The following is a 24,864-nucleotide window of genomic DNA, read 5'->3' as shown; positions in this document are numbered from 1 at the left end:
TCAGTGATGTGTTTCAAATAAAATCCATCTTATCAAAAACACCACACAACATGTCTACAAATCTATGAACTATCATAATCGAGTTTTACTACCTAAACGTCTTTATTTTAGATTTTTTTTTAAATATTACCATTGTTTATCTTAATGGATGAACTAAGTAATACAAAAAATATTCAATAGAAGAAGAATGAAGAGCAAAATTGCCTTTATTTACAAACTACATTCATTCAAACAAGGCCACATGACGGTTTATACAAAGAAGTACATATTTACAAAAGTGTCAAAGTCTGTGTCCCTGTGTTCCTGCTAACTCTGCACTTAGACTATGCATGCGTGTAAAGTATACTGGTCCCCTTTCTATGAACTGTACTTAGAGACATCTTTTTATGTTCATTGGTCAAGAAAGAAGCTGGCAGAAGAAAGGTAAGAACAATTTACCTTAGAGTGACCCACAACAAAGAAGAAGATATGTGAATAATGATGGGTAAAAGATACAAGGATGTTATGCGCTCAGAGAGCCACAGTTACTTCAGGAATTTCCAGAATGTGGAAAATGCTGAAATAGACCAGTGCTGCTGTTCACTGCTGATAAAATGTAAAAAAAAAAAAAGAAAAAAAAAAAAGAGTTCTTCGATTTTATTCTGATTATGTTAAGGACAAACATTTGCTCTTATACATAAAGTCTTAACAACACAATGTAAGTTTTTTGATGCTTTAAGTATCTGATCTGATTCAATTATCGCGAAAACATTTTTGGAATCTTTTTCTCTCTGACCTTTTTGTCTATGAGCTATTTCATGTACTAAACTCTGGAAAAAATGAGCAACTGGTCAAATAGAAGGATCCTTTTTACTCAATAAATTGGAAGCATAACCTTGTGAGGCTCTAAAATGAAACCAGAAAATTACATTTTCTGAGAATTGTTTACAATAATTAGCTTCTATTCCACGAATATGTATTTTGATTTAAATGGAGCTGCAATGACTTTTTTTCCCCCATGTCATCTGTATCAAATTGCACAATACAAGAAACTCAATAGGCTACAGGAAACTCCCTCTTAAAAAATAGCTTCAATTTTGTTCAACATCAAATAGAGGGAATTATTTCTTATAAAAACAGAAACAAAAAACGCTCATTTCATGTCGAGAGCTTGCTCATTTTAAAAGACTTAAAACCTCATTTTTGTCATCTTGACACTGCTGGAAACAGTCACCCATGAATCTGTAAAGGATTAACTCTAATGCCAACAGACTTAAATAGAAGCTGGAAGCAAATGTAGTGAATTACAGCCACTGTGGTTGGAAATGTGCAATTACCATTATTATTAATTAGCACAGGAAAGCCCCCATTAGTCCATTGTCTGGTGGTTCTCAGCCACAAGATAAATTCAACCAGACATTTCAGACAAATGATACCAAGCAGATCTTCAACTGAGCCCATTGAAGTTAATGTCTCTCGCATACTGTTTTTGATGAGGATTTGCACGACTGACCCATTCAACATCATCATCCTCTATTCATCCTCAGAATTACAAGTGAGTTGAATAAATTATAAATATGTTTTAATGTCAGCCATCAATGCTATTTAAGTTGTATCCAAGCTGTCATGAAGGCCCCCTTTATGTGCAAGGGAAATTGTTCGAATTTATTGGTCTTAGCAGCAGCATGAGTTGCCAATATTTTGACCACTGCTGCTAACATTAGCTACACTTAACAATGATTAACCGCAGACACTGTGATTGCACGCTGAAACGTAACACAGCTCATCATGACAATAACTGCATAATAACTTCAACTCGACGTACATCAATCATGCTCAATTTTGACAGTTTTCTGACAGTCCATTTAATCTTCAGGGAAATAAGTTGCTAGGAACATCCCTAGTGTTAGAGGTAGGTAGGGTATGGAGAGTTAGCCTATGATTGGTGACTTGAAAAGCAGTGAACACAATTTTGCTCTGACAATGGCTTTCAAAAACATCAGCAAGGGTCATGAGTGTAAAACAGGTGAAACCATTTCTTCACACAGTGGTCATGACTTTAAGAGACCCTGAGCGGAATCTGAGGATCTTCTTTTTTAGAGCATGGGAGGCTTTGATCTTGACAAAGGCTTTTGGTTGAGTAGGGGCATTGGCAGTGGCCTGTGGTGACGGTGATGATGAGGATGAGGTCGAGGCAAGGCGGGGTGGCAGCTGCTGGGGCCACACCAGCCCCCCACTCTCATCTGAGTCACTGGAGAGGGAACTGGAGGCCGGAGAATACACCTCACTCATGCTGGACTCTGACTCTGCAGGGGCAGCCGCTGTGTAGCCTTCCTCTCCCTGACATATAGGGGCCCTTTCCTGACAGTCTGGGTGCCAGCGCTGGGTGTGCTGTTGCTGAGGATGGTACTTCTGGGGTTGGGATTGGGGGCAAGAATGACCATGGCGGGTTTTTCGAGGTGGCCGTCTATGTGTCTGGGTTTCCCCTTCGTCCTGGCTGAGCTCCAGGTTGGAGCACCAACGTCGGCTCCCATTGTTGCTTGTATGCTGTCCTGTGACTTGGCCTTGGCCTTGGTTCTGAGCAAGATCCCCTCTTCCATGGTGCCTCTCGGTGGTGCTGTACCTGCGCTCAGGCAGCACTCGTTGGCCTAGGATGCTGTTTTCAGACTGGGAACGACTGGTTTTACTGCTGGATTTCTTGGTTCTTTGTCTCTCATTGTTGCTTTTCTTAGGGGGTCTGGACTTGGAGTTGGGGTGGTCAGGGGAGGTGATAGCTTGGTTTAGCTTAGGTTGCTCTGGGTTGTAGTGTCTAGGGGAGCGCAAGGGGCCATGGCAAGGGTGTCCAGGGATATACTGAGCACTAACTAAATTGTGTTTGTGATGAATAGGGGGCTGTGGATGTAGGTAATGCTGGGGGGATGGGGGTTCACAGCAAAGGTCAAGCACCCCAACACCACAGTTGGGCTCCAGGGAGGGCAGAGGTGATGGCAGCTTCTCAGCCAGGGAGTGTGGCCTTGGCTGGGGGTAGGGCAGTGCCAGATAACAGTCTTCCTCCAAAGATGGGGCCTCTCCTCCACAGGCCTCCCCCTCTAGCAGGTCACAACCCCAGCCCTGGTTCCTCTGGTTTGTTGAAAGGTCACCATAGGGCTGGATGTGGGGGTCAGGAGGGTGTTGCTCTGTGGTCAGAGAAGGAGTTCTCCTATGTAGAGAGCTGTGTCCAGAGGCACTGCAGTATAGGGGGTCGGGGCTCAGGGTGGTGCGAGGCTGACACGGCCGTGGTGCGAGGGTGTGACGCTGGATAAGACTTAGTATATAACCCTCTACCCTCAAGGCCTGCTGGTAGTCCTGCTCTGTCACAAGATCCTCAGCAGACTGCTGCTCATGCCAGGCTTCATTTGCTCCGCTCGGGTCCCACTGCCATGACTCCACTGCAGAGCTCTCCTCAGTGATGCCCTCCAAAGGCGGGTAAGGGGCAGAAAAAGAGCGGGGTAGGGTGGTGCGTATGACTGGCACATCTACGTCTACATTGAGCATCAGGGGATCTCCTAAAAAACAGGAAGTCATGTTATAGTCACAGGTAAAAATGTCATGGCATTAAAAACAAAACAAATAATCTACATATAAGACATACCAAGTAATTCCTGATCAAGTGTCCTGATAAAAGTCAACAATGGATAAAGCAGAGGCATGACTATTAAGTCCTTTGTCGTATTCATTATTGATTCACCAAGAAGTGTTCTGTAATACATTTACAAGCCTACCAATGGAAAGAAGAGAATCTATAAAAATCATCACAGTATCTAAATCTATTTAGTTTATGTACAGTTGTCAGTTTAAGGCCAGACTCAGACTTCAGTCCTTCCTAATTAAAATTTAGTGCATCACAGACATAAAATTAAACAAAAAATATACGACTTCTTTCAAATAAGGAAACTCATGTGAAAAGCCCAGGCAGAAGCTGTCTGCTCCAGAGTGAAACAGAGGCTGCACTTCAGAACCTGAGGTGTGTTCTGGGACATGCAGCTTCTCCTCCACCATGCAGTAGTGAAGACTTAAACTGCTTCAGATGTCGTATTTTCTTCTATCCTTTTTCAGAGCACATGAATTATTCATTTCTGTCAGGACCTAAAGACAATTTCAACCAGCGTCTTAAAACGCGTCTGTGGAGAAAATTAACATCCCTGCCTTGAAGCATAAATCAGCATGAAACTGTGGTGTAAACTTCAGCTTGGATCGGTTTTACTTATGAGGCTATCGGTAACATCATAGTACTGCATTTCTTGATTTTCAGCTTTGACCATCTCATATGATATGAGAATAGATCCAAAACATTTTTTTCATGTGTCGTTAGGTTTGACGATGAATGCTTTTGGAAAAATATTACAGGATATATCCAGTTCCACTTTTTCTTCTTCTTACCCACAGACTTTGGCCTGTCATTGGGGTAAGCCCAGGGGGAGATGGGTTCTGTGGGTTCAGTGGAACAAGATCTTCCCTTTGGCGACTGACCCCCACTCGATTCATAGAAACCTAGGAAACACAATTAGAGAGAAAGAGGAGGGAGATGAGTGTACCTTTACTTATCGCTCACTGATCATACCATTTCTCTAAAAATATGTTGCTTAATGTAGGCAGTGTGTCATCGCATTTCAAAAATAGGCCACAAAACTAATCTGCAAGCAACTGGAGCATGAACGAACAATAAGATCAAAAACAAATTACAAACTTTTTGACATCATTATTTCAAATAGAAAGCACGAGTTTCTTTTTAAAGAACACATTTTAAGCAAAATATTCACTCACTTGGAGGGAAAAGTACTTGAAATAACTGATTGTATACGTAGTTGTGATCAAAGAAAAGGCGTAAAACTGTGAGAGTACCAGAACTGGGTCGACTGTCGCTTGTGTCGCCTTGAGCTCCATCATAACAGCAGTCATCAGTGTCGATCCTCAGCTCTCCCACCTGCTGTTCAAGTGCCTGCATAAGGCCCCATGGGGAACTCTGAAGGGCACTCTGAAACACAAACACACACACATGGTTTTTCTTGCTGTCCGTGTTTAATCTTAGCGTTGAAAAGGGTTTTAAGTAGATGGTACTGTAAGAGGCAGCAATCAGCAACTTCAACAACAAAGCAAGAAGTTCAAGAGTCTTCATAAATCAAAATACTGGTTTGCAGAAATGCTAATGACCCGAGCACAGCTGTGAGTCCTTCACAGCTTGTTTTTCCAGCTGCATGTACGCTCCTGTTTTGTTTTACAGTATTTAAAAAAGTCTTTACAAACCAAAGACAAATTTTATACCAAATAAGTTGTTTTGTTATCAAATGTAAATCTAATTTAAACCATTACAAGTAGAAATTGCATCTATGTTTAAGGTTTCTGATAGTTAAGATAAATGGATGATATGTTTTTTTTTTTTTTTTTTTTTTAAATTGGAGTAAATGAGCACAGCTGTCGTCGTTCAGTCTCTTATTATTCTCTGGTTGAGAAAGACATGAAAGTTTCAGACATCGTCTCCTGCTCCTGCTTTTCCCAAAGGTATATTTAGTTTAGTCTTAAGTGAATAGATAGGCCCAAAACAACCCAGTGTTAATCAACTTTCCCATAAATTGCAGCTGTAGACTGAGATTGATATTATTTAATAAAAGAAAGATTTTCTTGTTATAGTCGTTTTCAAACCTTTGTCCCAGCTAAAAAGGGGTTAAAATATCCCCAATGTCTACAAACACATAATGTCAAAGCATATAAAGTCAAACTACAGAAATAGATTGCCCTCCACTAGTTACTAAAATACAAATGAGGCATGCAAGGGCAAAGTCGTGCATCATTGAAATGCATCATTGTACAGCATTCATATCTGTCACTGTGCCTTCTTGTGTAAGCTGTCAGTTAGAACATGAATAATTCAAGGGTCTAAAGGGTAGGGGGACTGGTGGGTCACGTGGGTGGGACAAATACACATGCGCACATGAAATAGTTTACATTTACAAATCTACAAAATGGAATCCTTACCAAGAGACAAAAAGGGCTGGACTTTGCAAAGAGGCTTTCATTGCGGCGATGTGCAACTCTAAATTTGTTTTCATCAAAAATTGCATGCACCCATGCACATACGCACAAATGCCTAAGACATTAACTTGGTCATGCTAGTTAAGCCAGCCTAACAATTTGTGCCAGTCTCTTACTGACATCATCTAACACGCCTATTAATATCTGCAGACACTTGCACACACTCCTCATTTTGAAAGCACACACACACACACTCCCACAAACATTAACATGCACATACAGAGGCACTTAAAAAAAATTTCGGGGGAGATGCTGTTGGCACTCAACGCTCATTTAGAGACTTCATGACCAGAAGATTGAGCGTAGTCTTGTGACGAGGTGACACTTTTTCTATTACAAGTGTGCTATGATGGAGCACATGTCAGACTGCTGCTACCGCCTTCCTGAACATCTTGTCTTTGTGCATTTGTCTGACAATGAAACACTTTCTCATATCAACGTACTGTAGAAAGCTTCCAATCAGACACGTTTTCCCATGTGCAATCATTGAGTAAGTAGGTGAAACAGCGCACAAATTCCTTTCCGAATTAAAACCCTACTAGCATGGCTGCAAAAGTCACATAGCTCATTTCCCTGGAACATTTCACAGCATTTCAAACCTGAAAGAACTGTGTATGGTTTTTGTCAAAGTGAGTGCTTTTTCTTCTCCGAACTGGAATGTGTCAAGAGAAAAAAATCCTGGAAACAAAGTCTGGCCTACGTCTTTAGACTGATCTTTTAGTTAGTGCACCAATGATTTGTCCAGCTCCTTTGTCCTGCAGACTAAAGCCAGCCATGATGCGTATGCTGTTGAGAGGCAATTGACCCAAGCTAACCTACGGCTTCCCACACAACCTCTTCACCCCAAACACTGTCATTTCTTTTGTCTTGACAAGGGCACTTATTGTCTTGGTATAAACAAAGAATTACCATCAGTTCATCAATATGGTTTTGTGTTGCGAAAACCAAAAGAAGGGAGCTTTGTTTTAGCGCATTGCGTTGGGTGATGTAATAGCTTGGAGGAGGGGAGACTATTGGAAATCAATTAATCAATGATACAGATGCACATAATTGATTGCTTTCAGCCTCTTTGTGCACACACATGCACACGCATACTCATAAAGAGACTCTGGATCTATAGTGCTGGTTATTAATGTATAATGTTGCAGAAAACAAACAAACCTTTGTAGACCAACAAACAAACCAAGCACAAAACAACATTTAGCTGTGGGGCTTTGGAGCAGATTCACACTGTAGCAGGGCCCATTTCTCAGGCTGATCTTTGATTGCACTCCATTATTTATGGTCCCGCACTGATTCCCTGACACTGTGTGTATCATTACTGTTTTACTGCATCCTCTGCCCGAAGCTGGTGGGGGATGGGGGAGACAGAAAGGACATCCAGCCTCACAAAGCTATTAAGATACTCACTGAGTGTACAACACACCAGGACCACCTGATCTTTTAATGAAAGTGACTCATCAGCTGGTGAATCTAAGACAGCCATTTGACTGATTACTAACTGACTTCTCATGTAAGATCTTCCCCAGTCACTGTATAGAAGGTGTTGGAGGATTGATCTGAAAAGAACAAAAAATAGGAATGTTTTTTTGGGGGGGGGGGGGGGGGGGGGGGGGGTGAGTGGAGGTTTTGAGACATTATGAACAGGCAGTCATCAATGTAAGTGCTTCACGAGGACCTTGGCTGCCTCAGATCAGATTCTGATCTGTAGAACACACCTTAAATACACACGTGTTTTTCAAAAATCTATGAAACAAGGAATACAAAGCATGCAGCCACACAGCTGGACCCTCAATAATTAAAGCAATGTTGTGACTGGCTCCACACAGAGAGGGGGCTGTGGGAGGCCAGACCTTCACATACGCTCACATTTGACTAAACCACTGATCCCTCCATTCTCTAAACACACACACACATTTAAATGATTTCTTTTTAAGGGTAAATTAAATTTTAATGGCCAATTCCATTTTGACAGAAGTCAAATGTGCACACATGCTAAGGAGCACACAGTGTTTACATAAGCATAATGAATAGCAGTCATTAGCATGCTCGCACTGTGTGCTACGTGCACAGAGGCTTGTATGCAGGGCACCGTGGTGGGCTGGCAGTGAAAGGAGTCTCTAAAGAGGCTGCACCAGGCTGTGCTTATGTGACTGGCTCTTGTAGGATCAACGTCCATCCTAAGGTACATTTGTGCACCTAATGCCTTCCGATGTGTATCAGAACATCTTTTTCATCTGTTGATGTGTGTGTGACTACAAATAAGCCAAACAGACTACAACGTTTGGTTTTGTGTGGCAGAACAAAGCAGAGGAAACTTTCCACTCATCCACTCCAGTGATTGGTCACTGCTGAGTACACTAGCTGCTTCACACTGTCTCACTATGACGTGCTGGTGTCTTAACACAAGGACACACACACCACCCAATCAATGACAAGCCACGAGCTCAGCAAATGCACACAACAAAGCAAAACCTATGCTGCAGACACATGGACAACATTCTGCTTGAGGAGGGCACCAAATGATTTCATACACGGACCTTTTTGCCTATAAACACACATGCATATACAAAATAGAACCTATATTAATTTTTGCAACCGAGATGTTCTTTAGAAATTAAGCACTTTAGCCATTTCTTTAGACATTCATGAAATCATGTTTTACCTGCTTTAAAAAGGACTGCTCTTCAAAATGGTTGTCCCCTCTACAATCTGACTTTACTGTGCCGATTGTAGCTTTTCTATCCACTTAAAGATTGCTTCCTTTAGAATTCTATCAGGATTCATCCTTTTAGCATGTTTGTTAATTTTGCACATCTTACAGAATGTTTAAACTTTTTTTTTGTATCTCGTGCACACTGCTGCTGTATTTTTGGTCATTGAATCAACATATTTTGATAGGGATCATTTATGACTTCAGAACCCTTTTTTTTCCTGGATTCAAACACTCATCGACTTAACTGTATGTCAAACACTTATACACAATTCATACATGCTCTTCTGCTCTATCCAAACACACACACAGAGAGAGGTCAGAGCTGCACGCTTTCCCAGCTGCTGTCTGGCGTCCCGCAGCTGTCAACACCTTCTACAGCAAGCACACACGTACACAGTGGAAAGAGGGAAAAGCATTTCAGTCTGTCTGGGGCCACATTCATTTTCAACAAAGTTACACACGCACGCGCACACTAGCGGTCCCATGGGTCAGTTGTTTCTGTGTCACACCAGTGAACCACACATTTGGCAGACTTTCGAGATGAGATCGGGGTCGGGGATTTGGCTTGGACGCAGATGGCGACCTGATATCATGAAGACTCAATTTGAGACTTCAATTAGAGTCACGCTGAACGGAAAATAATCTCCAAGGAATTTCGCCTTGTAATTACTCACACGCATGGATAGGCGTAACACTTAATAAACATCGACCCACAGACGCGTTGCGCACAGAAGGAAAACTGGAGAAATATGCAGCCCTGAGGGGAAACGCGTGTCACTCCTTCACGGGCCTTGAGAATGTGTTTCCTGTCAGTGCGTGGATGAGGAGACAGTGACACGCGTTGACAAGCTCCACCAGTATCAAGGGACATGAAGACCTATTTACAGGACTGCTGTGCATGCATATTGGAGACACTTAACCCCGTGGACTCCTTATTGTGCGTATTTGATCTTTTTTCCCCCCATCCATAAAGTAAATTACCACTAGTTTATGTAAGCGTATAGCAAAATAAAGGCAATGTGCCCAAATCATACCAAGCCAAACTAACGCAAGTCTACAAGGCCACCTCACAGGGGCCTTGGTCGGCATTAGTATTCTGCTCCATATGCGCCTATTGTTAGGCCCCCGGCGGAGGAGAGGGAGGGTGGGAGGAGAAAGGAGGTGTGAAGAGGAGGCGGCTGATTTAATTTATTTTTCACCCTCTTTAATAATGGTTTATAGTAGCTATGCTGAGACAGCTTGCACGCTGCGCTGAAACCGTAGCCAAAGTCACAGATAGAAGTTGTAACTTTAGCAGCAGAACAAAGGAAATAACTGGCATTTAGATTTGAGTACGCACAGCAGAAGGGATGCTCAGTGATGCGTTAAACTTTCTGAGGGAGATGCTGCTTAACACTCGCCATCAATGAAACTTTCATTCGTCTCTATTAACCTAGTTTTTTTAAGTCTCGTGTTAATCCTGGCATCACTGTGTCGCAGCGGAACATATGTGGCAACTTCACCGGAGCTCGACACAGGAGAAGCAATCCTACAATTTCACCTAAGGATAATATAACATTAACATGTTAGCTGCAAAAGCGCAATACAAGCTGGTGGAATAATTCACTGCTTCATAATTTGTAAGGAAAACAAATAAGAGCTTGTTAAGTGGTAAAGCCTACAAAAGTCCATGATGAGGGAACAATGGGCCATTAAGTAGTCGGTCTGTGCCACAAACGGCGGGTGCTCCACCCCCTGATTTCGTTACCCAAAGGCATAAATCTCAGGCCAAAGCCCAGCACGCATTACATCCTTTCAAACAGAGACACTATTAATCAAGTTTAGTAACTTTTTTTTTTTTTTTTTTAGAGATAGAGGTCACCTCCTAACAAAAGGCGCAGCCCAAAGCAGAAGTCCACCCAGTGGTCAAGAGAATTACAGTGAAGGTCTGCTGTTAAAACAACGAGATATCCAAAGCTATGTGTGACTGTGACATATGGGGCGAAGTGGGGTCTCTAACACAGGGTGTGGTAGTATGGTGTGAGTCAACATGGAAGAGCTGCTGGAATCCAAACATGCAGTAAAAGGCACTCAAAGTTCTTACCAGCTGGCGCCTTAGTGTCAAGTTTTCCTGCCCCCAGCTGCTGAAACACGCCAGCTCTCCCCTGGAGCTGTCCTGGGGAAAGAGGTTTCCCAGAGCCAGCGCCCCCAGCACCAGGCACTCCTGCCTCTGCTTGCGGAGCTCCAGCTCGCACAGTCCGGCCAGACTCGCCTCCAGGCGCTCCTTGGTCCGACTGCGCTCCACCGTCACCGGGAACGAGAACGCGCGGTGCATATCCCTAAAAAGAAATCCCAGATCCTTCTAAGCAGAATTTTAGTAATTATTCCGCTTTCTTCTTTTTGGGTTCTCCGGTTGACCCAGATTTACGAGGGCAGTCGCAGTCTTCTAAGGGCCATGCTGCATCCCATTCCTTCAGAAGGTATGGTTGCCTTGGAGCAGCATGCTTCCCCAGATCTTCTATACACTATACATTTTCCATTTCGCAGCTGTCAAACGAAGCCGCGGAGCCCCGCCCTCTGCGTCCAGCCACGACGAGAAAGTGGGAGTTATCATCCCTCCTTTGCAAATCCAATCCAAGCCTTCATTGGATATGAGAGACCGGTGGGTGCTGCGCGTAACGTTGTCCCATCCCCCTTGATTCATTAGAGTGACGACTCGACCTCACCCATTTTCCCATCATGGCCTGGGACTAATGGGCTACTTTAGGGGGGACGACTGTTTCTGGCAGTGTAGTAAAACACTGTGATTTTATTACACTGCCACTGTTTTATAGCAAGATTGAAATAGTACTATAAAAAACAGAATATCAGTTAAACAGTGTGCAATAACAATAACAGGAAGGCTGTGAAGTGCATAACAACAGACTAGAAATAATGAAATTGTTTAAATTGATTATGAGAGGTCACATAAAGGCAGTGGTAGTTAGAGGGTAGTTCACTAATTACAGTCAAACAGGGAGCTGAAGAATCCAGTTGGCCAACTGCTCTGAAGAGAAGCTTTTAAGAAACTGGTGTTTGTGACAAACTCCCCAAAAATAACAATGCTTTCAATATGTGAGGTAAATTATTCATAGTTCTCGGAACTCCTTTATTTTTATTTCTAAGTGCAGTAACCAATGAATATTTCATCTGGGTGCCTCATTCAATTGTCTTCAGCCACACTTCACCCTGAGGTCAAACATACTCAGGATTACAAGTGTTTCCTGTCAACATTGTTCCTGTGTGGAATTTGAAAAGACAGAAGTGTAGAAAAGGCAAAACAAACAAACAAACAAACAAACAAACAAACAAACAAAAAAACAGCAACACTATTCGTTTATCATATATCTTTTTTATTCATACTTCCAATCTCTACTTCACATGAACCAGAAAGCCACTTTCATCTTCAGTCTCTATGAGGCAAAGTCATCGGCAAATCCAAACCTACGCGCAGCGCAGGTTGGATTCCGTTGACAGTGTGTGTGCACACTGCAGATATACGCAACATATACTTACAGTATATTTTATCTCCGTAGAAATGTCACTAAAAGTCTCTCTAGAGATCAAAACATTTTCTAAAAAAACAACAAAAAAAAAAACATACAGTAGAATTATTTTTTGAACAGAACTACACCAGTACATATTTCATAAAGACACCCAAAGAAGAGAATTTGCCATGAGTTTGATCAGTGGTCATTTCAGGAGGTTGTGTGTGTCAGAGATTCAACCAAGGCTGTTAGCTAGTACTGGGTGGTGTGGGTGGCACTAATGACCCACTGACTCTGTGACAACAAGGCAAATGCCAATTAATACAGTCAATGAAGCGCATAATTCATTAGTTGTCAGTGACAAAACGGCGGCATTCAGAACTCCTGGGTCACCTTGGTTTCACAGCTGTGCAGGGATAGCAATCATACAATCATTCGAGTAATGCAGATAACTGCTCGTAAAAAAGAGCGAAAAAACAAACCCAAAAACCTTTGAGATAATCGAGGTGATTTGTCATATGCGTTGGTACAAATGGGAAATGTTGAGGTGTGAAGGGAATGATGAAGGTAAAAAGTACTTTTCTTAGGGACTGAACGGGGAGCTTAATTTGGACCAAGGAGGATGTGTCTGACATCTGTCCATTCTTCAAATGTCATTAAAAACAAACAAAAGCAGCCACAGTTGGAGAGGAAAACAACGGACTCAAGCATTTACCATTTCCTGCTCAAATCAGAATGTTTGTCTTTGTCAAACAAACAAAAAAAATCTATACAATTCAAGCATCTGAAAGAGGAGAATCCATTTCATCATACACTTAAAAACAACAACCTCTTTAAAGCATTTCCATCACATAATTCACATAATTTCTGTACCGTCGTGTACACGAAGTCAAACTTCAGCGCTGGGTTTCATTGTCATCAGGATTGTGAAAGGGATTTCAAAACAACAGAAAAGCTTTCCAACCACTCACATTCAGGTCTTAAGGTTTCATGTGTTACCATTACTCAGTGCCTTCTTTCACTGTATATTCATCCGCACACACACACACTCACAGCAGGGGTTCAATCCTGAAGCTTCTGAGCTGCTCTCAGAAAGCCAGTCAGTAACACGCCAAATAGGCACACGGTAAAGATACCATTTCCCTCATACAAGTCATTCAATCTCGCCTTGAAACAGACAAGACAGCTGGTCTTTGATAGGGCTTTGGGATGTGAACTTGGAAGAGAATCTCATGGGATGGCATAAAGTGAAGCACTCCATCTGAACAGGTGTAACACTTTTTTTGGGAGCACTGCTCAATCCCAAAAGAAGGAAACTAATTCTTAATAGGTTCCAAAGTTGGCTTGTCAAATCAAATGATAACAAAATAAAAACTGATTAATACAATTTTCATCAGCGCTGCATTCATCACCTCAACCTAAACTGCTGCCGTTTCTTTCTTCTATTCTCTCCCTCAAGAGGCTTTAAAGTGCTCACTTCTCTTTTCTTAACACAAAGAAGCTCTTTTTTTTAATTTAGGAAGTGCTCTCATTGAAACTTTACAAGATGCTCTTTACTGCACCTTACCCAGTTTAAATACATAATACATGACAAACATGTTTAATACTTCAGTTAAAACAACATGACCCTTTGTGGTGTACATTTCTACTTCTTTCTTTTGGTTCAATTTAGTTGCGTTAAAATAGTTTTCATGCTTTCATTGCATCCAATACAGAAACTTGAAATGGGAGGAATAAGGAAAAGAATAATGTAATATAGGTTCAGTAGGATTTAAAGGAATAGTTTGTGAAATTCACTCATTAGTTTTATTGCCAAGCTTTAGATGAAGGTAAGCTGTGGCTGCTGGCAGAAGGAGCCGAGGGATGGTTAGCTCTGAATTAAAAAAAAAAAAAAAAACCAAGGAAAAAGTCATGCTAAGCTAGCAAACCGGCTGGTAGATTCATACACACTGCGCAGACATTGGACTGGTTTTAACCTGGTCATCTAAGTTTGGTCAAGAAAGCAAATGTGAATTTCTGAAAATGTCAAACTATTCCTTTAAGTAAAGAGTCATTTAGCCCCTACTGTAGTGACAGGGATAAAGATTACATCAGCTACTAAAGGTATGAAGGGTTCATCTCCAAAATGTTTTATATCCAGCTCATTACCTTTTTGTTCAATCTTACAATTTAGACTATCAGGTTTGTCATTTTTCCTCTACCTTAGGTTGAAGCTGCTTCTTATGTGTCAAAAATGGACTGCAATGATAGTCTGAGCGGTCCGTCATCAGGTTAAAGTGGCTGTAACTTTGTTTCAGATGTTGGATATGTCATTTTGGAACAAAACTCTTCGTTTGTAAACTGTACCCTGGTGGGGCTAATGCAAGGCGGCATCCAAATGCATTAGCATTAAAAAGGCGGTCTGGCTGCAAGTGCCAGAAAAGAAAAACTAAAACATAAGAAACGTACAACAAGAGTGGAATGGTAAAAATGTCACATATTAAAGTACACACCTGTACGCACACGCATGCATGCACACAGTCACATACACTCTCTCATTCACACACACATGCGCGAATATAACCGCGCAAAAGCAGAACCATACTTGCACACTGGACATGTCACAGACATATCTGGCATGCATTTTTTTTTTTCCGAAGAAAACACTTTTTGTTAGAAATTCTTTAACTGGTCTAGAGCTCTGATCATTTCTGTATGTACATAAATTAACAATAAATATAGGTTATGTTTATATATTTTGAAATATATATATTAAATAATGAAATATTCTTATATATTTCAAATATATTCATAGAATTATTTCTAATTCAAACATATTTCAAGAGATATAGTCACAGTTCAGTTAAAAACATGTAGGAACACAGGTCACCCTATCAGTCGGGCTGCAGCATCCCTTTTCTTGAAATGAATGTTATGTGATCAAAGTGGGGCCTTTTGGTTCAGGCGAATACATTCGACTTCATTCGGAGGATAAGGGATGTAAGGTAGCTAACATGGGGACAGGTGCAGCTGAGGACGTGAATTGTGTGTAAGGTTAAAAGCACTTGCTCGAGTCTCATCATTGTCTACATTTGACTAATAAACATCTCATCGTGGCGGTCTGACAGGGAACCAGCCCTGACAGAGACCACCCAGGCCAGGCTCAAACAAGGCAACAGACTGAAGCTCAGCTCTCCCTCGCTACACTGTGTTTTCTCTTCCCTGCATGTGGGACGATTACTGCACTCTGATCACACTGAGGTCTACCAAAGGGACACTGCAGCGAGGACCTCAAGGGGACGATGGGTTTGGAACAGTCTCGAGAGTGTAGAAAGCCATTAAGACTGGAAAGGACCGCCCTTCTCTTTGACTTAAATCTCTGCACGTCTTCTGTTCTTCTTTTTTGACACACATGAACTGCAACTGAACCACATTAACACTGACTGAGGGAAGCTAGGTTGTCTAAACGCATGCAGTAGTTTCCCTTCTTTCTCTCTGCCGCTGTCTGAGCGACACGGCTTACAGTAGGATGCACTTGGAAATAAGAGAGTAGAAGGAAATGGGTTTTTTCCACAGGTGCAGAGAAGGAGCACCTTCCCACAATGCCTCAGCGATGTTAGGGACACCTCAGTTCCTGTGTGTGGTAGGGGGCACTTTCTGTTGAGTATGATCTCCTCTTAGGTTGGTTTTCACCTCTGTGCGCGGGAGACGACGGTTCCCCACTTTGTGTCTTTAGGACCAGCCCACTGTTGGTCCCACTTCCCCCTCTGTCCTTTCTGTCCTTCCTCTGTCTTGCCGCTGCCTGCATACTGGTTCACAAACAAAACAGGTTCAATATTGCACAGCATGCCCTCATATGGCCTTGGTGACGGTGTGTCAGTGGTAGCGACTTCTCTTCTCCTCAGCCTCGGAGCTGTAGTCCCTTAAACCAATGCCTCGCTGGAGGTTCAATAAAGAGTCTTTCATCTGGAGGTAAGAAAAAAAAAAAAGATAAGGAGTGAGAGACGGTTTCTTGGCTTGACCATTAAAAACAGCATTATCACACTGCTCTACATTAATCTGGAATGAGGAGAAACTATTGATGTAACCCCATTTCCTCCCAGTGCAACAGACTGTGGTGACATAGATTGAATAACAAATACATGAATCACCTTTTAATAAATTAATTTCACCAGGAATGCTGTGAATGAGACACTTCAATATATCATTACCTGGTGATTAGACTCCTCCTGTATTACAAATCTTGAAGGAAAAGAACTCGGACCTCAGTGGTAACAATGTGTAACCGGCTTTAGAGCATGTGATCCATTTCCCATTGGCTCTAACAATGGGCCAGAGGAAAGCAATTCATCTGATTGGATATAGATCATTGTATTGGATCAGATCTTGTAAATCATTAAAATAGGATTGGATCCTGTGAGTAGAGTATAACATTAATTCAATTTAAAGCTCGTCATTGGTCTATCCTAACCTGGGACCTGCTCAGGTTAGTGTTTCACTATTTCTTTCCTCCTCATGGGTTTCTGTTTTACTTTGACATCTGATGAGGAATCTGACAGTTCAAGAAAATGGAAGCAGATGTTTGTTTTTCTGATTCTGTTCTCTTCATGCAACAATGATCTTAAACTAACCGTGTATTGGCTGCTCCATCTCTTAATTCTTTCAATAGGTAGTTTTCTATGTTTCAAAGCACTGGTAATAAAGATTTGGTAATTTTTAATAAAAAATAAAATACAAATCTATACGCCATATCATAATGCTTTAAAATACCACAATATAAATTAGGACGAAATGCACCATTCTTGCAAAGTTGATATTTTATATCATGGAAAATTACGAGACAATAATTCAATAAACACACTTTGGAAAACTCTCAGGTTGTACACTCAGCAGCTCAAGTTTACGAGCTTTTCAGCTTCTCCCGTCTGGACAGAAGCTTTGAGTCCCAGAGCTCTGTTCCTGCTGCTCGCCCTGAACAGAACAAGCTGGAGCCATATACTCACACATACACTTTATCTATTCACTTATGGTTAAAATTTGTTTACACCCTACCTGAAAAGATGATTTATTTTTAATTGATCTGATCGGTTGAGACTTCTCTCTCTCGTATGCCCTGATTGGTGGAACCTTGAATACTCGGATCATTTTTTAGGTTTTTATCATGTCTCACTGGGTTTAATTGGCCTTCTTCTCTCTAATGTGTTATTACATTTATTTCTTCATCGAGTTGTCATAATTGATGTCGACCTTGCTGGCTGTAAACAGATCTACCTACAGGTACAAATAAATTAACCTGAGCTCACAGGCGCCCTCTTTCAGTAGGGATATATATGGAATATATTTAAAAGAAACAAATCCTGCACACTCCTCTTGCTGAGCATCTCCAGTTTTTTAGAAAAAAATCACAATATTTCGGACCGACTGAGCCTTTCTTGAGTGGGTCCTCAAACAATTCCCCACCATGACCGTAAGTACACAATGCTGTATATGCTCAGGTTGACATCAGAAGGTTCAGAGGGACCGAAAAGTTGGGTTTTTTTCTGATAAATTGGTGATGCTAAGTTGGAGCAGTGTTTAGGATTTTCTTGTTGTCGTTGTGACAGCTTGATGTCCGACGCACCGACCTCATGAGACAGCTGGATGTGCAAAATCCTCAGAATATATTGCCTTTCTGAAATGGTGAGACGTTGGCAAATACTTTACTGCACAAACAACATTGGTGCTAAAATAACACTGAAACTAAACAGCGTCACAAGTTTCTTCACCAGCTTCAGTGTTGCATGGTTGAAATAGATGACATCAGATTACACCACAATATCAGTTGCACAGTACGGTAGTACAGTATTTTTAGTGTCACTAGCTGGAGTACTGCCAGTAGAACAGTCCATGAGGCCTTTACTGTTGCACTGAACCTACTCTGTCTCTTAACTATGATTATATTCATCCCTATTTTGTAGGTAATTTTTTTGAACTTCTTTCTTACCCACTTTAAAATACACTTTGTAAGGTCGGAGCTACCCGACACCAGACATTCCTTTAAGATGAACAAAGTTCTATCTTCATGAAAGAAGACACATTCTCTGGGAGGCAGAACATAACACAACCTCACCCATTACAACAGAGTTCTGATATCATTAGGAAAAAGTCTCCAAGTGTGTGAGTACCTGATCGAGGAGCACCACTGACGACTTGATAATCTCCCTCCACTTCTGCAGCTCTGCGTCGTGGTATCGCTGCTGAGCCTCCAGGAGCTGCGACCACTCCATCTGCGTCTGAGGCAGTTTACTAAGAGAATCATACAAACACACACACACACACACACACACACACACACACACACACACGACAACAACACACAGACGTTAACAACATCAGGGTGCAGCAGCTGAAGCACACCTTCTTTTTGAGGGACTGCCAACAAAACAGTTTGCTAAATTGTTTCAGCAAGCCCTGAGCTATTTAGCGGTCATTTTAGGTTTCCTGCCACACACTGAGCAGCCATATGGATATAGTTTGGCGTGTATGTTTAACAGAATCTGTGTGTTGCATAAGTAAGTCTATAACTGTGTCTGTCACCAGCCAAATAACGACCATAGAAAACCATTAAGGTTCAGAGATAGAGACCATGTTTGGTATTCTTAACTGCTCACAGAATCAAAAACATTTTGAATGTGCGTCACAGAAACCTTTGCACACTTGTGTTCACGTTTGTACCTTTCATGAAGCCGTAGACCTTGCCATGTTGTTAAGGACTGTGCAGAGTACTCCAGCATCCACAGCTTGTAGAACAGCATCATATTGAGGAACACCAGCAGGACCAGGCTGAGGAAGTGCAAGACAGGCAAGAGGAAAGTCAACAGAAGAATTCTCCATGTTGCATTTATTTCCATTCTTAATTAAATCCGTGCACACCAATGGATCTAAGTATCTGGCTATGCTGGCTAATTAGATGATGTACCTTAGACAGATCCTATGGATGGCAATGGAAGAAGAGGAGAGAGATTACATTTATTAGACTGACAATGAGTTACTGAGAAGACAGCAACACAACTGTATTAGTGAATTAGACAAGAACTCCACAAAACAAACAGGAACAACTGATGAAATCATGAAACAATTGGGCCAGAGGAAGCTCTCTGTTTAATGTAGGGTGAAAGTGTTTTTACATGGACCTGCGTGTCATCTCAGCCTGTATCTAACTTGTATTTGCACCATCATAGCCAGATAATCAAGCACTCCTGTCTGTGTGATTGTGCATGTGCATGTGTGTGTATGTGTGTTGTGATCCGTTGCTTACACGAAGCTGATGATGAGGAGCAGTTTGGACACGCTGTACAGAGCCAGGCCTCCTGGCAGGTGATGGTGTTCTGGACTCTGGTGTCTGGTTTGCGTGGAGCCTGCTACTTGTTTGATCCTCTGAATCACTTCCTCATCTGTTGGCGTGGTAACGGGACTGAGCGCCTCGTCCAGATGCTGGCTGCGCATGTGGGGCAGCGGCCTCTTCTTCCGCCTCACTGTGGAGTTTTTCACCACCTTGGCCTTTGGAGACAGCTGGTGAGCCTCTGTCAGTATATCCTCCAGCTTGGACAACTCCAACTCTGAGATGAAAGAAGACAAGCGTCATACGATCAAACCACACCTCTCTCAGATCCAAATAAAGATCATAACCCTAAAATCATTGACAATGGAGGAACTGTACTTCTCTTCCTAACCATAATTCATAACTTTAATACTTATATATACTAGTCTTATTGTGGCAGCAGATGGTGAAGTCATTCTCATCCCTGATCTTTAACGTCTCTGGAATAATGAATATTATTTCTTTCAATAAACTCAAGTGTACCTAGAACACGGAAGTTCTCTTCGAGCCCGCTCCAGAAGTTTTTTTCTATGAAGCCTTTCACCAGTCCCCACGGCTGTTTCCTGTAGCGCAGTTCTGTTGATACCCTGCAGAAAATCACATTCATTTTAAGAAGGTCTAAACAATGAGACTTCTCATTTGACAGGTGTGAGCTGGAGTTACTTGAAAAATTAATTTTTTTCCATGACGTTTTTTTCTTCAGCTAAGATGTGCTTGTGCATTCAGAAAAAAAGCAAGATTTTCCTTCGACGTTAGTATGATGTCACCACAGCTCAATGTGGCCTTACCCTGCTACATACACTCTCCCCTCAATGACACAGATTGAATAAAAAGATGTTGGTGCTCAGACAATAAAACACTGAGGGCCTGATTTACTTAAACCAAATAAAAGAGTACTAAATTTCGTGTTCACTCCAAAAGCACATTTTGCTCAGAGACTTACTCACCGTAACCGACATTTGTTCTTGGCTACCCTGGTGAGCATGTAGCGGTTGAGAGTGTAGAAGTAGTCGTGGTAGGGCACGTCATGTGTGATGACCTCAGCATCGATGATGTAACACTCGCTCTCCTGACTTGCTTTGTACAGAGTCTGGAGAAAAAATAAAAACGTGGTTTAATGGAAACACCTTCAAACTCAAGAGGCTTAAAGAACAATCAATGCTTCTTGAAAAAAACAAACAAGAGTAGACTGTACTTGTGTCTCAGTGACTGTGGCTGTTTTTGGAGCCAGGGGGTTGGACAGCGAGATGGTGTACAGGATCTCTCTGGTCTGGTTCCCCTCATCCTCTTTCTTCCACGGGTGGTATACGACATCTAAATAGCAAAACGATGAGTGAGACAAATGATTCAAATAATTAAAACAGCAGGGGAGTATTTCAACATTTTTCTTTAGCATCACTCTGAGAGGGCTTTAGCACTTAAACAAATGTCCCTCTGTCCTCACCCAGAGATTCTCCGGCCAACCCCTTAGTCATTTTTTTCTGCATAGAGTCAGAGTGAGCTGATGTGAGAATGCAGCAGGATATAATCCGGAGAATTCACCTCCAGCCAATGGGAGAGTGTGGTGACGTTTGACATTGGTGACGATATCATGTTACCGACGCATGTGACAGACTGTATGCACACGAACGCTACGATCACTGTGCATGTGATTAAACGGCTGAGTCATGCATAGCAGTGATACAAAGGCAGGTATTTCCATTATCGCATCATATTGTGGACTCTGTGGCTACGTCCACTAGTTTCGCGTTGTACTATTTTTGCCATGCTCTCCCCCATCTGACAGGGATAGTCTCCTGCTATGAGGTGCATATAAAAGTAGCAGATCCAGCGTCTTTATACAGCAGTAGTTGACGTATCAGGCGGTGTTTCCACGGTAACAATATACATGATGGTGGTCTGTGGTGGTAGCCACCATGAAAAGACACAGACTTTTACAACTATAACTATACAGTTCTTAAGCCTCCCAATATTGGTACGATGTCAAAAGGAAAATAGCTGTAGTGTTCATTAATTTCCTCTTTGTTCTGCCAGCAGTAAAAGCATTATAAATTCTTGCCTGAAAAGCGTCTCTGTTCCATGAAGTCACTCATGAACTGGGACTCTGTGAAGAGGATGTCATAGAGCTTGTCCACGCTGACCTTGTAGATCTCGTTGATGTGCTGCCTGCCATTCAGGTCCTCATGGAAGGCCTGCACCTCACCTAACGGACAAAGAGATTCACAGACGCTATTGGCTTATGATGTTTTTTTTTCTTCCTTCTTTTCCTTCAATACACAGTGTTTGAAGTAGCATCAGCTTTATCCTAAATCTGTAAAAGAGCAGGTTCGGGACACCTACCCTCATCGTGTGTTTCTGAGGAGTCACTGAGCTCAGTGGGGAGGTCTTCATTGTCGTTGAAGTCCAGAGAGGGGGAAGGGACAGGACCACCAGGCCCGCTGGTATCATTGTTCTTGTCTACCACCAGAAGTGGCACAGCAAGCAGCTCGCCGTCAGCTAAGCAGTCTGCATACTCCTCAGATGGAAGGGCAAACTGGGGAGAGAAGAAATTGGCATCAATTGTGTAAATCAAAGTTGTATACCTTTTAAAAACACAAAGTGCATACATGTGTGTATTTTAGTAGTCAGTGAATGAATTGTATAGCTTACTGTGATGGGCGGGTCATGGTTGCCTGGGCTGGGGATGGTGCAGTTTGGGACAACCTTTTTATGTAACAGAAGAGGGCTCCCCTCAGGCTTGGCCTCGGCGCTGCTCTTTGACAAGTTGTCATTGTTGATCTCATTTTCTTCGTTGGGAATCTCTTCACTGAACCTGATGGAGCCAGAGAAGAAGGGTAACAGGTCAGATGTTTTCTCACTTTTCTGTATTGGATTGAACATCACGCTTTTTTTTAACCCCTTATAAACCAGGACACAGTCTAAAATCCTCTGGCAGAGGGTCCAAGTTAAAAACTAAATGGGACTGGGCCTTTGCTGTCAGAGCACCCAGACTTTGGAACAGCTTGCCAACAAAGACCAGACTTGCAGAGTCCTTGCTTTACATCTCCACTTAAGACATTATTTTGTTATGTGGAGAATATATAAATATTGAGCTGCTGTATGTATCAGACCGTTTTTGAGTCTGAGCTGTTTGTGTGTTTCATTGGTTATGTCATTTGTTGTGTTATGCTTTTTTGTAATGGATATGTTTTGTGTCAATAAATGAAATATTGTCAAAGAAGAAATGAAAAGTAGGAAAAGTAGCTAACACAGAAGCTAATGGGGATCTTAATGAATAACTTTTACTCTGTGATTTTAGTTTTGATTTTATTGCATTTTACTAGTTGAATTTTAATGTTGGTTGGTTTATTTTCTGTCTGTTGCTTTTATCGTCTGTTGTAAAGCACTTTGTTACTTGTATAAAAAAGTGCTATACAAATAAAACATTATTATTCTTAAAGTATGTATTGTTTGTTCTCATTTGAAGCTTATAGAAGCAGAAATGATCTGCACTTCACTCTGCTTGATGTCATATCACTCGAGGCTATAATCTCTTTAAGACCATCATGACACATTCAATTTGACCTCTGATGGATTTTTCTCCTCTCACACCAAAGATAGCTGCTCATGCTAATCATTGAGATCAAATATGTGGCCCGACTTTTCTAAAAGACAAGATGACAGGATAATTCAGACAAAAGGATTCCTTTGGAGACCAAAGAGAGCTGAACCGACAGTCTCTATTGATTCCACCTTGTAAATGTAAATGAAGATGTAAATGAAGGAAGAGGCAGAACAAGGAGTGATAGAGATCAGACTTCAGAATGCAGTGTTCATCACTGAACATGAACATGTGAGTGTTGATCATATTGGGCTGTGTAATTTTTTTTAATAAACAGACAGAAATGTGTTTTTACACATAGCCATGGAAACAGATTGCGGTGTCTCAATACTCACCCCATGGTGTTGAAGTCATCATCAGGGGGGACATAGTCTTCATCGTCGCTAGTCAGGCCGAGCTCGTTGCCATAGCACTGATGGACAAAGTGCCAGAGTTCTTTTGGACACAGGGGCTGTAAAATGCATCAATCAATCCACCAAGCAAGCAAGTAAAAGATCAGACGACTCCAAAACAAACTATTTTAACAGGCAAAACAGTTTAAATATTAACAGAAAACTAGCAGGTCAGATGTGCTTACCTTGTCCAGCAGTGCATTCTGCCACAGTCTGAACATCATCATGTAAGTCCTGTCCCTGGCTCCAAATGAGGTGAAAAAGTGCTGCAAAAAAGAAAGAAAGAAAAAAAGACATTTAATTATGTACAAGTCTCGTTGGCACTGGAGTCAAATTCTTGAGGAGCACAGTTTTAACAGTACTTTTCATCTGGGATTATTTTAATTTGCTTTGTCATATTTTTGCAGTCACGGTGTGACATTAATATCTCGCCAACGGTTCTCCAGTCACCAATTTGTGACGGGAACATTTCCCCCTTGTCGGTGATTAAGATGAAATCATCAATCTGTTACCAACCAGACTCTTTAGTACCTCAAGGCCTCCCTTCTGTCTCCTTAGCCAAAGATGATTAAAGCTAAAATATGTTCCCTCTGCGGTCTTGGGTATGGCAACATTAGTCACTGCTGTTTGAGTTGGAACGACAACACCATGACCTCCTTCCCACACTTTAAACCCCTTTTACCTTCTCAGTATCCGTAGAGACCTGGATGGCATTGGGAATGAGGCGAGCAGTCTTCTCTTTTGTCATCGAGCAGATGTCTTTTAGCCGCACTGTTAGCTTTACAAACACAAACACAAATGCACCCAATTTTTAGAAATACACAGACATGACAGCTCTACATTTAAACCCTATACTCCCTACATACAAAAAAACCCCAAAGGAATACATATAGAGCCAGAGTGTTGACAAGCATACCAGCGTTTCCCAGCGGAAGATGTTGCTATAGAAACAGATCCAGTTCTCAGAGAGGTAGAGGCGTCCCTGCAGTAGGATGTCCCGTTGAAGAGCACAGGAGTAGTCTGCAACAAGGAGACGTTACTTTAATGACATCACAGAGTGCATCATTCTGATACTCAACAGATCAGAAGAATCAGAACGGGCACAACTTCACCAACTACCAAGGAACATGGAGAGTGAAGGGCTCGAAGAGGTCGGAAAGCAACACTTGTAGTGTGAAGATCAAATGTATTAACAAGTTAGAACGACACGTTTCGGCTTGTGGCCATCATCGGGGTCAAACTCTCTGAGCCTTTCACGCTCC

At 41.9% G+C, this 24,864-nt stretch overlaps 2 protein-coding genes across 16 annotated transcripts in view; both read right to left on the bottom strand.

The window, feature by feature from the left end:
* Positions 1-188: 188 nt before the first annotated feature.
* On the bottom strand, positions 189-11,294 carry dact3b (dishevelled-binding antagonist of beta-catenin 3b). The gene is made up of 4 exons (XM_079353721.1): positions 10,848-11,294; positions 4,861-4,993; positions 4,399-4,509; positions 189-3,524 (listed from the first exon to the last, which is right to left on the bottom strand). The coding sequence occupies exons 1-4, from the start codon at positions 11,076-11,078 to the stop codon at positions 2,020-2,022; spliced, it is 1,980 nt and encodes a 659-aa protein (XP_079209847.1). The 5' UTR covers positions 11,079-11,294; the 3' UTR covers positions 189-2,019.
* Positions 11,295-12,118: 824 nt separating this feature from the next.
* Positions 12,119-24,864, bottom strand: part of gramd1bb (GRAM domain containing 1Bb) — a 115,733-nt gene continuing 102,987 nt past the window's right edge. For all 15 annotated transcript variants that reach the window (XM_079354871.1, XM_079354874.1, XM_079354863.1 and 12 more), the window contains 14 exons: positions 24,519-24,622; positions 24,285-24,380; positions 23,788-23,868; positions 23,546-23,661; positions 22,259-22,421; positions 21,950-22,142; positions 21,669-21,812; positions 20,805-20,923; positions 20,557-20,699; positions 20,093-20,196; positions 19,547-19,847; positions 18,964-19,071; positions 18,414-18,534; positions 12,119-16,215 (listed from right to left, as the gene is read on the bottom strand). In XM_079354871.1, the coding sequence (XP_079210997.1) occupies positions 16,126-16,215; positions 18,414-18,534; positions 18,964-19,071; positions 19,547-19,847; positions 20,093-20,196; positions 20,557-20,699; positions 20,805-20,923; positions 21,669-21,812; positions 21,950-22,142; positions 22,259-22,421; positions 23,546-23,661; positions 23,788-23,868; positions 24,285-24,380; positions 24,519-24,622 (1,883 nt within the window). In that variant the 3' untranslated portion in view covers positions 12,119-16,125. The remainder of the gene's footprint in view (positions 16,216-18,413; positions 18,535-18,963; positions 19,072-19,546; positions 19,848-20,092; positions 20,197-20,556; positions 20,700-20,804; positions 20,924-21,668; positions 21,813-21,949; positions 22,143-22,258; positions 22,422-23,545; positions 23,662-23,787; positions 23,869-24,284; positions 24,381-24,518; positions 24,623-24,864) is intronic.

The sequence above is a fragment of the Symphodus melops genome (assembly GCF_947650265.1).
Source record: "Symphodus melops genome assembly, chromosome: 10".
NCBI lineage: Eukaryota > Metazoa > Chordata > Actinopteri > Labriformes > Labridae > Symphodus > Symphodus melops.
This window is presented reverse-complemented; position numbering and strand designations above follow the sequence as displayed.

Coding starts and splice junctions, on each gene's coding strand:
- dact3b (XM_079353721.1), bottom strand. CDS start 11,078: ATGCACCGCGCGTTCTCGTTCCCGGTGACGGTGGAGCGCAGTCGGACC. Junction 4,994..10,847: donor TGACACTAAGGCGCCAGCTG/GTAAGAACTTTG, acceptor TTTGTGTTTCAG/AGTGCCCTTCAGAGTTCCCC. Junction 3,525..4,398: donor TGACAGGCCAAAGTCTGTGG/GTAAGAAGAAGA, acceptor CCTGTTTTTTAG/GAGATCCCCTGATGCTCAAT.